Below are 16343 nucleotides of genomic sequence, written 5' to 3' on the forward strand. Positions count from 1 at the left end.
TACATACCTTATTTGCCCCGATCCGTTGAGTTTCGAAGGGTTTTGGGTGAAGGTCCGTACGATATGGGTGTGTTTGGGTGTGAGGTCGGGAGAGAGAGAGAGAGAGAGACTGAGAGAGTGATCGAGAGGGAGGAGAGAAAGGGACTGATCTTGTGTGGTCAAACCAATCCACACCATCCAAAATCTCTCTTAAGTCCCTAACCACAAAAATATAAAATCAACTTCCAAAATATTTCTAACTTAAACAACTTCTTAAAAGTTTAGGGACCAAACATTTTCAAAACGTAATACACCCATACCTTGATACCTGACAAGGGCATTTTCGTCCTTTCACATTCCCGCCAAAAGTACCTCCGGGACGGGCTGTGACAGGTAGAGTCTTGAGAAACTATGGGGAGGGGAGCAGGAGAAACTAGTTCACGAAAAAGAAAACCCATTTCTATTCAAACCCTAAAGCCCATTTCTATTCAAACCCTACACCCAAGTCAAAGCCACAACAACCAAACCAAAACCATTAAACAATGAAGGAATTTAACACAAAGTGACAAACATATACATTGGGATAGCAGAAAAGTCTAAACCCACTTCAAACCCTCAAACACTGACATTACAAAACAACCCACCGACAAATTTCACAAGAAAACAACACCCACTTATCAAACTGAACAAAAGCCATATTGGGACCACTAAAAGTAAAGGAGATTCGATTTACTAACCATATTGTGGAGGCTTTCCATTTTTTCGATATATTTTTGCATCGCAATCAACCTAAATCACCCTCGCAAACAACCAAATTCGAATTATTCTTGACAATCCTATAATTTAGTCGAATCTAATAGGTTTCATTGAATCTTATGTAAAAAATCCCCAATATTTTTTCAAACCCCAAGTCTTACAGTAGAAAAGAATTTGTAGAAAGTGAAGAAAAGTAAGGGATTAGGTGGGACCAAGGTATTAAATATCGATGATATCGGAAATATCGGTAGTCCGAAAACACGGAAATATCAGGATATTATCGATATCGATAAAAATAATATGGAAACCACAGAAATTGTAAGAAAAACTTGAAAATTTTTATTGAAACTTTGCAGGATGTTTATTTAGTCAATTATCTATTAGTTTATCACAAAAAATTGGAAGGAAATGCATTGCATGATGGATTTAACATTATCAAGTTGATTATATAACGAGCTGGCAAACATTGTGAATGTAGAAAATATGTAGTAATTAATGAAAGAAGTTTAAACACACCATAATCATTTATATATAATGAATTAGTACAATATTTTACACTTTATACATTGCATGGTAAAATACATGAGTGACTTAGTACCACATAGAGTTCCTATGAGGTTCAAATTTTTCACTATCTTCATCATCTCTATGTGTAGAGTGAGTGTATTGTGAAGAGTAGTTATCAAATGATAAATCCCCAAAATAGTTTTGCATGTAATTGTTAACATGCCACCCATATGGATCCGAGATTGGTTGACGTTGTTCATAAGCAAAATCATTTGAAGATTGAGTCTCGGATTGTTTCCATGAGTCGCTCGATTCCATTCCAACATGAATGGGATATGAAGGGTAGGGAAATGGTTGGTTATGAGTATAACCATAGTTACTACTTCCCACTCCAACAGAGTTTGAAGTTATAGATAACGAGTCATCTTCTTGACTTGACAAAATCCCCTTACCTCTTTCTCTACGAGTATAGTCATTCCCTATGGCACCAATTCCTAGTCATGCCCGCCTACTGCCATAGTCCTCATCATGTGTTGCATGCGTGAAGTTTGCCTCACCAGTGAAAGGGCTCATAAATCCGGGAGGTGGTCCAACATAGTTTCCATATCCACCACCACTACCTCCAGCTCCACTATATCCTTCATCATTCCCACCTCTGGTGGTAGGTGAGTCTCCTGATCTTGTACTAGAGCTATCATTAGTATCAGCACGATATTGTGGTTGTGTAGGGTTGGAAGAATGTGGACTTCCAGTGTTTCTTGGTCTTGGGCACAAAAGTTCTTCCAAAGAGTCAGCGCTGCTAGATCCCACCTCCTCCTCTAATACTCTTTCTACATTTATCCCTTCATTACGTGCTTCTTCAGCAACTCTGAGAGCTGGGTTGCCTTCATCATCATCTAAATGAAGAGGTCTAATCCAATGATAAAGTTGGTTACCCTCTGTATCATCATCTTCAGCAATAATATCAAACACATCTAGTGGGTCACCATGGTCGACATGATCTATTTTTGCTTCCTTATCTCGAATTTGAAGCTTCATGTTGTAGTAGCAATAAACTAATTTTTCCAACCTACTATGAGCCAACCTATTTCTTTGCTTTGTGTGTATGAGTGCAAATGTGCTCCAATTTCTTTCACAAGTAGATGAGGAAGCTGTTTGTGATAATACTTTGATTGCTAACTTTCTCACAGTTGGTGCATCGGTCCCATACATAATTCACCATTCAGCTACAATGAAAAACAATGTTGATAAGCCTAATAACTCCAACAAATTCTATTATAAACTTATCGTGAAATATGTTTACACTCACTAGGAGACATTTTTGTTCGAGCAGCAACTGATGTTGGTTCTCCAAAAGTTCTTCTTACATCTTTAAACCATGTTAGCTGAATTCAATAAATCGTATTAGTTTAATCCAACAAAGTAATTATTATCATTTAAGTAATTGTGTACCTTATTTCCAAATTGGTCAACTGCTGGTGATGCAGGGTCTAATTTAGAGTATACATTATGTAAAGCACGTATAAGGGTACCATCATCTCCAATACCGGGTTTGTATTGGTATCGAGGATTTAAATAATATATTGTTCAAAGAAACACATACTCTAATAAGAGAAATAATACTTATGCAACTAAAGAAATGAATTGCAAATTATGACATAATTTATACATGCTGCATGCAAATCGTGGTATAATGTTTTATACCATCGGTCTTCAATTATCTTTATGACCCACCTTGCACCATGTTTTCTTTCCAATTCATCCTTCACTACACACATCAACTCATATATTGCCCCTACAGTAGGATACACTTTTGTGTCAACGATCCGTAAAACTTTGTAAAGAGGTTCAAACACTTGGCACACATGTTCTGATTGAGTCTAAAAAGCATGATCAAGCATTATACTTTCCACCATACGACCTACATTTGAGCGGCTCAAATTGTGGTTATCCCAATCGTCACTAGTGAATAGTTGCTTCAACCCTATTTTCTTCTTAAATAGGTTGTCTAATGCAATATAGTTGGTGGTGAATCGAGTGGTAGCTAGACGAATAATGTCTCCTTTGCAAAATTCACGCATCTTTGCCAACAACCAACCGTGATTGTAAATATAATTTGTGATCGTTCTAGCTCTTTTTACCACAGTAGCAACATTCTCTCTCTTCCCCATTGCCTCAAACATGAGATCAATAAAATGTGTTGCACATGATGTCCAAAACACATTATGATGCTTCATTAACTTTTTTTCAGCTTTGACAAATGCAGAACCGTTGTCGGTCACGACTTGGACAACATTATGCTTTCTTACCTCCATGATTACATCCCTCAATAATTTGTAAATATACTTGTAGTTCTTTATATGGTCTGAAGCATCAACAGACTTAAAAAAAATGTCTTTCCCTTGGAGTATACCATGAAATTTATGATAGACAATCTGGTCGGGCTAGTCCATCCGTCACACATGATTGTGCAACCATTAGTTTCCTACTTTGACCTCAACTTGTTAACATACTCGCCAATGTCTTTATACTTCATATCCAAATATTTGTTTCTTATCTCATAGGGAGTGGGAGGTTGTACTTCAACACCGGCCTGTTGACATCCCACTACCATATTTTTGAAATGATGTGATGATACTTTCTTAGCAGGGACATTTTCATAGATAAAGAACTTGCTAATTAGACGCCTCATTCCCTCCTTCACATTACCTCCAATGAAATAACTCCAAACACTCTTTTGACGTGCTTTGGATGACTTATATAAATTTGGGGCTATTGGTGGTGTTAGTTGTGATTCTTTAAGACTGCCTCCCCGTATCATTTGTACACCACCACTTGTCCCTGAACCTTGTGCTCTATTAGGAATTTTATGAAGGTGTTCTCTTTCCCATGTTGATTGTTTGGAGGCACGTAATGCTTGTTTCAAACTGCGTCGTTCTTCAAGTCTCATGTCATCATCACATTCGTCCTCATCGTCATCATCATCACTGCCAACCGCTTGGCCAATGACTTCTCCTCGTAGCCCAGCTCGAATATTTTCCATTCCATGTGTTATCTTTTCCTTTTGCTGTTTTTTATTTTTTTAATAATGTGCTGATGAATGCCTTCACTTCTGGGGGGACATTATCGCATAGTTGGACATTTTTTGCTGGATCTAATCCACTAAGATGGTACTTAAGTCGTGTCACTCCGCCACTCTTCATTACCCGACCACAATATTTGCAAATTGTGCCATGTTTGTTTCCGTCTATTGGGTCTCCATGTTCCCAAGCTGGATCACGTTTAGCAACTCCACTGGACATCTTAAACGTACCTATATTTATTTTTCATGAAAATTAGATAATTATTTTTTGGCCAAAAAATATAGTAGTGATGACGGTTATATAAGAGAACCTAAATAATAAAGTTATTCTAGAGAAGAATTAAATGAAAATGATTGTAAAAATTTAAGTAATTATAAAAATAATATGGAATAATAAAACCTAAATTAATGAATAATAATCCAATTTGATAAAAAAATAATCCTAATATAAAACATAGTGATGAATAATAATCCAATTTGATAATAATCCAATTTAATAATAATCCAATTTGATAATAATCCAATTTAATGAATAATAATCCAATTTGATAATAAAAAAAAACCTAATATTAATGAATAATAATCTAATTTGATAATAAAACCTAATATTAATAAAATAATAATAACATTAAACATATTAAAATTATCCTAGGGAATAATTATACAACATTACTTAATTACTTAAAAAAATTAACATGTAATTGTTAACATTACTTAATTACTTACAAAAATTAACATGCAAGTATTAATTACTTAAAAAAATTAACATACGAGTCCACACAAATTTTTTTGTTGTTGTATAAATTACAATAATATAAATATAAGTTTGTAAACTTACTTTAACTATGGAACCCTTTGTGTTCAAGCTCTGGAATGGATCTGGAATGGCTTTGAAAGGGGTAAGGGAAGAAGAAGAAACGAAAATGCTCTGAATGGCTCTGATACTCCACCTCTGAGAATGTGAAAGAATATCATAGACAGTGGCACACGGTTTTGAATGTGAAAGAATATCATAGACTCATAGTGGCACACGGTTTCATTATGAAAGCACTATTACTTTTGTCCATGGTCTGAAATTGTAAAAAGTGATTGTAAAAGTTGTCAGGTGAGTCAAATAACCCAACCACACACACACACAGAGACACGCCACCACACACGCACACAACACAACACACGCACACAGTCCCTCCCTCTCGATCCTTCTCTCTTCTCTGAGCTCCCTTATCCCCTTTCTCCATTCTCCCACACACATGCACAGAGACCCAAGGTCTCTCGATCCTTCTCCCACACACACGCACAAAGACCCAAGGTTTCTCGATCCTTCTCTCACATCGCCTTCTGCTCCTCCCTCGTTGGCGCCTTCTCTCTCCTTTCTCTCTGCACCGAGGGTCCGAGACCCACATACACACACGCACACCATCGCACCTGCTTCAGGAAGACACCCATCATCATCAGCAACCTTGTCTTTCTCCCTCTCCTTCTCATCTCTGCAACTCGGCGAATACAGGAACTCTGGCAAGTTTCTTGAATTTCTCCAGTTAGGTAAGCTTCGGGTTTGCCTCTTTTTGTTCTAGATTGAAGCTTATATGTGAAATTTAAGTTCAAAATCGTGTTTTTGCAAGGTTTTTGGGATGAAATCGGCTCAGGAATAGGCACACCCATCTCCGGCGAGGCCGTGGGTGTCGACGAACTTTCTTAACACCTTCGACCGTTTCACGGAAAACGGAATTTATAAAAACATTCATCTCGTCTTCTATTTCATTTTGATACCTAGATCGGAGTCTAGGGTGTTCTTTTGCAGTCGGCCGGAGCTGTAGAAGCTCCGGCGTTTTTCTTCGATTAGCACAGTTTCAAAATATCGCGATAGTTTTGGAAATATCGCGATATTATCGATAATATCGCGATATTTTGACGAAAACCCGTTGGATACCTATTAAAATATCGGTAACGTGAAAAATCGATAATATCGACGAAATATTGCCAATATTATCAGCATTTGAGACCTTGGGTGGGACAAGTGAAAAAGTGGGAAGGGAGGAATAAGATTAGTAGGGTATTATTGTCATTTACCATGAAAAAGTTGTCACATATCCTTTTTTAACTTTGATTTGGATGGAACACTAATGGAAGGTCGACATTGATTCGCGAGGTTAAAATTCAGGGACTACACTGATCGATTTTCAATTTCAGAGAACATCATGATTGATAGGGTCAATTTCATAAATCATTTGTGATAAAAACCCAAATAGAAAATAACTGAAAGTATCATCTGACTAATCACCACTAAACGGGAAAGTCTGCTTATGTGGAAGAATGGTCAAAGTTTTAAATTTGAATTCAGGATTTTTCCTAAAACATGCCAATGCCGTGTGTATGTATCGCCTAATTATGATATGACTGTTGGGCCTTCATTTTCAACTATCTATTTTGTCTTGGGTGTGAACTTTTTTCCTTCCGGTCCTTTCCGGTCCTAGTGTAAGTTAAAAATAGTAATTCGTTTGTATTAAAACAACTATAAATAATAGTTCAGTAAAGACTTATGATAAAAATCAAATTAGGCTAAGCCACACAATTGAATGCATAATAATGTGGATCAAATTCGCTATTTATAAATCGAACTTGAGATTTCTCACTTAAAAATGAAAAAGAATATCTCTAGATCATAATACATCAGTACGTCAATTTTTGTCTTTATAAACTAGCCAAATAAAAAATGAATTGGCCTAATGGAGGTTGTTAATAGAGAAATGACTTTACTGAAATCGGGAATACAACTTTAAAAGAAGAACAATTAGAGAATACTCTCTGCTTACGTAAACTTCAAAATTCAAATCCCCCTTTGCTGTCTCTAATGTTTTGAGTACTTAGAGAACCTAGCCAGCAACCATAATAACCACAATCACAAGTTCCTAGCCCACTATAGCATAGTAAATGACTATTACTAAATGACAGCACAATTCCTAATTAAAACACCGCGTGCAAGAAATCAAGTTAGTAAGAAGTATTAAATCGAATTTGAACCAGCCACCAAACTACATTGATGGCACTGCATCATGGCCACATGATTATAATTTCCTTGACCTCAGGTCAGCGTGGAAGATGGCAAGGAAACTACTTCGCATATTGTGAAGTCGAGAAAAGAGACCTTATCATAAGTTCATAACACAAGAGATGGATCAGTCTTTGACATTTAATCTCTCAGCCTCTCATCATTTTTAGTAATCGAACGATCATGGATTCAACGACCAATGAAGGAGCCTCTTCCTCTTCTTCTTTCACCCATTCATGGACATATGATGTCTTCCTTAATTTTAGAGGAGAGGATACCCGCTACAATTTTGTAGGTCATCTGTACTACAATTTGGTTCAGAAGGGAATCAAAACCTTCATAGACGATGAGGCGCTTAAAAGAGGAGAGGAAATATCGTTGGCGCTTCTCAAAGCAATCGAGCAGTCGAGGATTTCTCTTGTTGTCTTCTCCAAAAACTACGCTTCCTCACAGTGGTGCTTAGATGAACTCATTCACATCTTTCACTGTAAAGAACAACTGCAGCAAATGGTTATTCCAGTTTTTTACAAGGTGGATCCATCGGATGTGAGGAACCAAAGAGAGAGTTTCGGTAAGGCACTTGCTGACCATGAAAGCAAACTCAAGGATAACATGGACAAGGTGTTGAGATGGAGAAAAACTCTTACAAAAGCAGCAAATTTGTCTGGCTGGTCGTTCCTGGCCGACGGGTATTTTTCTGATCTCTATGTACTTGCAAACCTATCATTCAAATGTAAAATAAGCTTATTATTTGCTTCAATTCATAAGCATAATATCAAGGCTTTTTAGCCAAAATGATTTTTCTGAGATGAGCATAACCTTTTACTGTTCTTGAAGATTTACAATCGATAGAAGTGGATCTTGAGATTGTTCATCATCAATCATTTTGGTTATTCCGTGAAAAAAATCTTTGTTAAATTGAGTGTATTTTTGTCAAATCAATCACTCCACTTGGACTGGTGGTTTCTTCAGTTTAACTGAGATTTCTCACAGAATGATCAAAGTGATTGACAGTGGACTCTCTCAAGAACCACTTCTATCGATTTTAAATTTCAATGACTAAAGTGAAGAGTTATAACAATTTTAGTAACTATTTTAGTTAAAAAGACTAACATAAATATATAATATTTGAGAAATGCTAAGGAGACCCCTCTCATAGAAAGAGTCTCCGTGAGCTCTCTCACACCTCATAGTTTAGTGTTAGTTCCCCTGCCAACATTATAAAACATTGTAGCAAAAAGTTCATAAAGAGTCTCACTTTTTAGAAATTATCCTTAGCATTTTAATTTTTCATAATATTTTGGTATTATTCCCTAACAATATTATAGGAAAACTTGTTTAAGTTATTCATTATTAGTATGTGAAACAAACACATATTGGTGAATATTGTGACATCCCACATCGCCCAGGGGAGTGCTTCTTAAATGTATATTTTCATCCCTACCTAGCACGAGGCTTTTTGGGAGCTCACTGGCTTCGGGTTCTGTAGGAACTCCGAAGTTAAGCGAGAAAAAGGCCAGAGCACTTCCAAGATGGGTGACCCACTAGGAAGTTGCTCGTGAGTTCCCAAAAACAAAACCGTGAGGGAATGGTAAGCCCAAAACGGACAATATCGTGCTACGGTGATGGAACAGGCCCGGGATGTGACAAATGGTATCAGAGCCAATCCCTGGTCGGAAATGTGCCGACGAGGACGTCGAGCCCCTAAGGGGGGTGGATTGTGACATCCCACATCGCCCAGGGGAGTGATCCTTAAATGTATATTCTCATCCCTATCTAGTACGAGGTCTTTTGGGAGCTCATTGGCTTCGAGTTCCGTAAGAACTCCGAAGTTAAGCGAGAAATAGGCCATAGCACTCCTAGAATGGGTGATCCACTGGGAAGTTGCTTGTGAGTTCCCAAAAACAAAACCGTGAGGGAATGGTAAGCCCAAAGCGGACAATATCATGCTACGGTGGTAGAGCATGCCCGGGATGTGGTGGACCCGGGCCAGGATGTGACAAATATGATCCCACATCGATCATATGATAAAATAATATATAACAAATATATGAGAATTTGCACTCCTAATATTAGCGAGAATTTTTGTGGTAAAATCTAATATTGAGTAGTAAGAGATTAAATTAAGACAATATCAGTAATGTTGATGGTGAATCATGTTCGGCCTATAAAATTTATCAACACATAGCTAAACGTCATTCATCTATACTTAATATATAATGCCAACAATCCATTTGGGGTCACGTGCTTCACAACAAAGAATGGGACACAAATGCCCCCAAACAGAAAAGTTCAAATCTAGCCGAAATGAATGCATATAAAATAGTGAATGGGTAATTTTGTCATAAAAAAGAATTTTTTTATTTTTTATTACCTTTTTGTTATGATTAGTATCTTACCATTATGTGGAATATCCAATGATTTCTTTCTTCTGGTCTAATATTATTCATTTAGTCCAAATGTTTGACTTCCTTTTTCTTGAGTAGAGTTGTCTGCACTAGAAATATTGATTACATGGAACATCCACGAATTTCTTCTAATTTAATTATAATAATGTTCTTTTTATGCTTTTAAACTTGTAGGCACGAATATAAATTTATTCAAAAAATTGTTGAAGAGATTTCGGCCCGAGTTTTAGAGAGTACCCATTTGAATGTGGCAAAGTACCCAGTTGGAATAGAGTCACGTGTCAAACAATCCAGTTCGGTTTTTTCGGATCCTCCTGTCCAACGCCCTCAAGGACAAACCGAAGATCAAAAACGCCACCAGCGCCATTTCCTCTCCAGTCTCTCCCCCACACGCCGTTCCTCCGACGCCGCACCGCCCGCATCCACCGCCAATTCTGATCAAGACCGAGATCGGGATAGAGAGAGAGACCGAGACCGAGATCGAGATCGAGATCGCAGTCCTTCAATGGTGCTGCTTCCGCCCTTGCTTTCCTAGCTGGAAGATTTGTATGATTCGCTTTCTTATGTATGCTGTGTTACTGATTGGTTTGGCGATGCAGGCACAAGATTGCAGGCAGCTGGAAACTCAGATAAGGAGGAAAATGTGGTTGCAGAGCGGGAGGAAGAAGTTGCTGATAGTTTTGGGATTCTTAACCGCTTTGATGTTCATAATCGTTGTTGTTGCGGAAATTAAAGCCTGGTAAGGCTTATTTAACGTGATATGATATCGGTCTGATTCCTTTTCTTTCATGTAGACGTGTAAAATAAGGAACAACTTATAGAGGCATAAATTGTAGGATCTTAATTGATCATTGTATATGTATAAAGACCTCTGTATTGAATTATTAGAAATCATTGAATTCATACACAATTATTGAATTCTTTACAGTTATAGTTATGGCAGTGGTGGCTGCTAAATAGGCCTAGGTAGCGAAAAAACGATAATTTTTATTTTGCATTTATTTTTTTTATTAAAATAGAAGAGATTTTTGAATATTTAGATGAACACTTATTATATAGTTGTTTTCTTGTTTTTAGTATGTTTTAATACTTTATAATTTATACCATTTTAATTTGTAATGTATATATTCTAATACAATTATGTATTTTTAAGCATGCCCCGGTATGTACTATTTGCTTGATAATTTGAATCAAATCCACACCATCTCAAAAAAAATCCAATCCATCTCAATACATTTGGGTCAAAAGTTGGAGTTGCAAAGCACAGCAAAGACTACAATTTGAAAATTACTTTTCAGGTTTTATCAAAAGAAAAAAAAAACACTTTTCAATTTCATAAAAAAAAAACACCTAAACCGAATAAAAAAAAATTGAACCAAAATCAAACCTAACCTAAGAAAATTGAAATGAATAGTAATTTTGGTTCGATTTTTGTTTTGACAAAAAACTGAACCGATTGAAACGGACACAACCTTTATGATAGGTTTGGTTATGTAAGTAGGATTATCATAACAACAAGGTCAAGGAGTTAAATTGTCATGACGCTCTTGACCTCTTTATCAGTTGGAATGACTTTTCACGCGAGCTAGAGATTTAAATTATGATTATGTATAATTAGCAAAATCGTTAGTACCCTATGCTCAAGGCCTTAGGCCATCTTTAACCGAGGGCTGGACAGATAACTCGTTTTAACCCTCTGGCCCTCCAAAAAATTAATATTTTAATGAACAGTACATGGCCATATTTGCCTTCATCTCCAACCGAGGGCCATAGGGCTTTTTTTAGCCATGTCACAAAAAACCATCTCCAACCGAGGGTCAACGGGCCATAGGGCCAAACATAATTTATTATTTAAAAACTACAACTTAAATTCAAATTCAACCGCTAAGTGAAACAAATTATGTAAAATTTTGTAAAAAAAAAATATGAAACAAATTTTGTAAAATAGAAGTTATAGGAAAAAAAAATAGAATGAAGTGATATAGTATGGAATGGTGAAAATTATGTGAGAAATGGTGTAGGAATGACTTAGGTATTTATAGGGAAAAAAAAGGTTTAAATTCATTATATATATATATATAAAAAATTGAATACAATGGCTAGTTAGGTAGCCGTTGGATTCAAACTCTTGTTTAAGCATTCTTGTCGGTTAATATAAATACATTCCTGTCGGTTATATCCGACATGATTTTTTGAATTTCTAGCCAGTCGCGGGCTAGCTGGCTGATTGGATTGGGCCAGCTCTTTGGCCTTTTGGCCCTTTCAGATTGTGTGGGGCCCACGAGCCCTCTGCCCTAGCCCTCGATTGGAGACGATTTTCAGGTTATTTTCGGCCCTCTAGCCCTCTAAACCCTTCGATTGGAGATGGCTTTACATTAGCTTTGGTTATTTAGGCTCACATCTTTGTGGCTTTTAAGTGAAAAGGATTTGAAAATGATTCAATTTTTTCAATGACCCTTTACCCTTTACAAAATTTCACTTTACTTCTACACACTGTTATATCTTACCTTATCTCATATACTCGTTTCATTCGTGAAATTGATCAAAGGAGGATACTTTAGTTTTAGTTTTGCTGATGCAGCATAGACTCTCATTTTCATATTTGGGACTCTAAAATAGCAACAATCACATTGGCAAGAAAAACACACCAAAACTAACAGCTACTAAAATTACCGTAAACTCCCTTTATCACAACTCTAAGACCAAACCCAACCCTGGGCTAAATGCTATTTTTTAGGTTTTATTCCCCCCCCCCCCAAAAACCCAACCCAACTCAACTCATACTAAATGTGTGGGCTAAAAGCTAAAAGCCAAACAAAAACCAAATCCCCCCCCCCCAGGATTTAGCCAGAAAATGGTGTGGGCACCACCAGCGGGACCCCACCCACATGGGCATGTCTCCTAAGATTTATTGAATCCAACGGCTGAGATCGAATATAATCAAATATAACAGTAAAAAAAAGATTTAACAGCCCAAATTTAAATCCAACGGCTAAAATAATTTAAAAAATTATTTAACTCAAAATTCACCCAAATTTAGTGATTTTTCAATATTTATCAGAATTTAAATATTTTTAGGTTAAAATATTCATAAAATTAAATTATGATAGTGTACATAATTTTTTTAAAATTACTTTAAACGAAAAAATTAGCCTAAATTTATTCTTTAATAATTGCAGGCTAAAAAATTTAGACCAAAATGTTAGAGCAGAAAAACTGTTTTTGGGCTAAAACCTAAATTTTCTGAACTAAAAATTTTAGATTTTTGCTCAAAGGTTAGAGATAGTCTAATCAGCTCAATTTCTCAAAATTGTCGTTAAACGCTAAAAAGACCAAAGAGTTCTTGTCACATCAACGAAAGTAATATATCTCTCAACCTAGCTGATATAATAAAGTAATTTGGGATATAAATAATACAAAAAGTAAAGTGAGACGTAATATGGGAGGTAAAGTTAGAAATTCTGTGGAAGTAGAGGGTCATAAAAAAAAATCGCCAAAATCGAATCGGTCCGAGTCCGACCGAGTGTTCCCAAAGAAAAAAAAAAACTAATGAAAAAGATTTGAAAACTTTGAGTTTTAATGATAAGGACAAAATAAAGAGTAAAATAAATAGTACCAAAATTGATCTTTTAATGTAAAAATATGATTTTTCATTAAAATAAACAGGACCGAGTGTTTTTTATGTTAAAGTTGCAAGAAAAAGAATAAGCCGGCTCATGACAGACGCGGCACACCTGGGAAGGTCGCTCGCTGAGACTTCTATAAATATTAGAAACCGGAGGAGCTGCCATTTCCGACGATCGAATGCTTTAAAGAGAGAGAGATGGCCCGGCAAGAAAGCAAAGAGCCGTGCAAGAAAGAAGCCTGCAACATTCAAGCATGCCTCTCCAAGAACAACTTCCTTCCTCAAAAGTACGTCCTTCCGTCCATCCTCCTTTTCCTCCTCTTCTCTTTATTATTATGTATCACTTGTTTGGTTTCCGAGAAAATATTGTTTGGTTGCCGAGAAAATGGAGGAACATTTCTACCGTCTCCATTTTCTTTCCCAAGAGTGAAGCTATAAAATTCATGGGTCGAATCGAATATCTTTTCATTCAAGAAGAATTTTTGTTTATTTCTCCATCGTATTGTAATTTATATAAAATCCACTGTGATTTGATTTGTAGCTGGTTAGGGATTTACCATTGTGATTGGCCGCTTGCTTTACTCTTCCCTGAGCTTTTCAAAAAATATATAAATCTGGCGCTTTTCTATTTATATAAGAAGACGGTAAGGGTGTGTTTGTTTGGGGTGATTGGGTTGTATAGGGTAATTGCTAGATTCAAGGCATATCGAAGTTGAAGGTAGAGGATGGGTTACTCATGACAGAAAGTTGTCCGTTCGAATGCCCACAAAAAGGTAGGATTAGAAGGGATGACTTTCCTTTCTGATTAACTTGGACAAATTTGGAAGTTATGATCCATTTTTTCCTTCAATGTGCCTTGATCTAGTGAGTTATGCTACCCAAGCTAATCCTCCCTAAAAATGCACCCTAACGGTTTCCACAAGCGGTTTTCTTGACAATACGTTCTTTTAGCACCGTGAAGGTAAATCTGTGATCTCCGGCGAGGGGGAATTGTACTGATACTTGTATATACAATCCAGCTATAGTGATTAGGAGTTCTATCTTAACTTCACATTTTGTATGTTTCCTTAGCTTATGGATATGAGATTGTTTGAGTTAGGTTTTTGAAACAAGGAAATATGACCGAAAAAAGAAGTTTCCATCTTTTTCTGTCACAAAACTAATTAAAGGAAATTGATTTGTCTCTATATTAGGTCGTCTTAGAAACAGTGGCTTAAGAGGTATAATATTTGTCTCTGTATTTTTCTCCACATAAAATCATTCTTTATATTTAAAATCAAACTATAAGTCGCGAATTATATCTTTTGAGGTGAAACTGTGGATGACAATCAAGGAGTTGCGTCCCTATCTTAGCCTCACATCTTGTTGTTCCATTAGCTTACACATATGAGATTCGTTAAACAAGGAAACATGACCGAAAACAGAAATTGCTGTCTTTTTTTTCTTTTTAAACACAGGTAATGAAAAAAGATCTTAGCACTTTCAGCTATCTTAGGTGGTCTTTAGAAACAGTTGCATAGGAGGTATATTATTTGTCTCTGTCTTTATTTCTCTCCTTACAAAACCATTCTTTGTAATAAAATCGATTACTATGATTCCATCTTGTGTCTCTACTTAGCACAAATTACATCCACTTCTTTTGATTAGTTTCAAAGACTTGCGAGTTATATCTACTTATTTTGAAGTGAAACTTTGGATGATGATCAAGGAGGTTGAATGTTATTTTCAGTTTGTGGATTTTTCAATGAATTGCTCCTGGTGCTTATTTACCAGTTCCCGATCAAGCTTTCAATTGTACTTTTGTTATCAGAGGCTTGCCATGTTACTATAAATTTGAATTTGGGCTATGATGATGTGCATCGTAATAGCTAGGTGATGAACCTGACCGGTATATTGAATCCACTTTTGAATTGTTGTCATGGGAACTGGGTGTGGTACGATGCATAATCTGAGGTCACATTCACTAGTCATGACCTTACTCAGAGCATTCTCTTCCAGCTGCCCTTTTTTGTTCTTCATACATATTTCCTCCTATATGCCTTATCCATGAAAGTGAACACCTGTGGTTGTTTATAGCCAAAAGTTCTGTAATTGATGCAACACGTGTCACTATTTCAGTGTCGAACCGACACAGAAGAGTATATGGTTTTAAGGCCTCCCAGTTATCAAGCTGAACTTTCCACATTTGGAGTATGTAAGCTGTCCTCGTAGCAGTTGCATTCTGGAAGCTGGGATGTGCTAGCGTAACGTCGAATGTTATGCATTTATGATGCTTCTAATGCACTATGTTCTTTTATACATGTTAATGTTTACTTTGTAACTAGTGCTTATACTTGGCAGGTGCTGGAAAGTCATTGAACAGCTGCAGGCGTGCTGCGAGAAATGCACTTACAACTCAACACACTGTGCTTCAGTCTCTGGTCTTTTGAAGCAAAAGCCCAAGTGACAACCACCGTCGAATTCACACCCAAATTGATCAAGTGTAGCTCTCCCTGCATCATCTTCATCTTCCAGGAAGATACCGCTGAGGCCAAATGCTTGATGTGGTTATGACTTACAAGATGCTAAAGCTTACAGTACATTAAATGCAATAAAAGGTGGGAGAGGTAAAGCAAAATGATTTACACAATAATGTCACCCGATAAATGATGCTAGAAATGTTCTATGTTGATGTCATGATTCAGAAATACTAATGTGCATATAGTTTTATACGCATGCGTATGATTTGGATTGAAAAGTCTTGATACAGGACTACCAATGTGCATACACACTATACATGGTATACTTTTACATCATGAATTATACTCGGAATTCTGCGGTTTCAAGCGACCACAGGTTACCGATTGACATGAACACTTGTGGTTTTGGTTCGCCACATCACGAAAAGAATGCAAAAACTACGTTTTCACTTCTCTGATTTGTCACGGACTAACTTTT

The 16343-nt window shown here is 36.6% G+C and overlaps 2 protein-coding genes across 3 annotated transcripts in view; both read left to right on the forward strand.

Moving 5' to 3' along the window:
* Window positions 1–16143, forward strand: part of LOC126605044 (uncharacterized) — a 52807-nt gene extending 36664 nt beyond the window's left edge. Inside the window, exons 2-3 of one of the 2 annotated variants that reach the window (XM_050272398.1) lie at window positions 13524–13693; window positions 15747–16143. In XM_050272398.1, coding sequence (XP_050128355.1) covers window positions 13605–13693; window positions 15747–15852 — 195 coding nt within the window. In that variant the 5' untranslated portion in view covers window positions 13524–13604 and the 3' untranslated portion in view covers window positions 15853–16143. Of the gene's footprint in view, window positions 1–13504; window positions 13694–15746 lie in introns of both variants that reach the window. The other variant, XM_050272397.1, reaches the window with a different exon arrangement.
* Window positions 7394–10699, forward strand: LOC126605038 (disease resistance protein RPV1-like). Its single transcript, XM_050272393.1, has 3 exons — window positions 7394–8062; window positions 9956–10289; window positions 10381–10699. The coding sequence occupies exons 1-3, from the start codon at window positions 7557–7559 to the stop codon at window positions 10522–10524; spliced, it is 984 nt and encodes a 327-aa protein (XP_050128350.1). The 5' UTR covers window positions 7394–7556; the 3' UTR covers window positions 10525–10699.
* Window positions 16144–16343: the final 200 nt, after the last annotated feature.

This window comes from Malus sylvestris, chromosome 15 (assembly GCF_916048215.2).
Source record: "Malus sylvestris chromosome 15, drMalSylv7.2, whole genome shotgun sequence".
Lineage (NCBI taxonomy): Eukaryota > Viridiplantae > Streptophyta > Magnoliopsida > Rosales > Rosaceae > Malus > Malus sylvestris.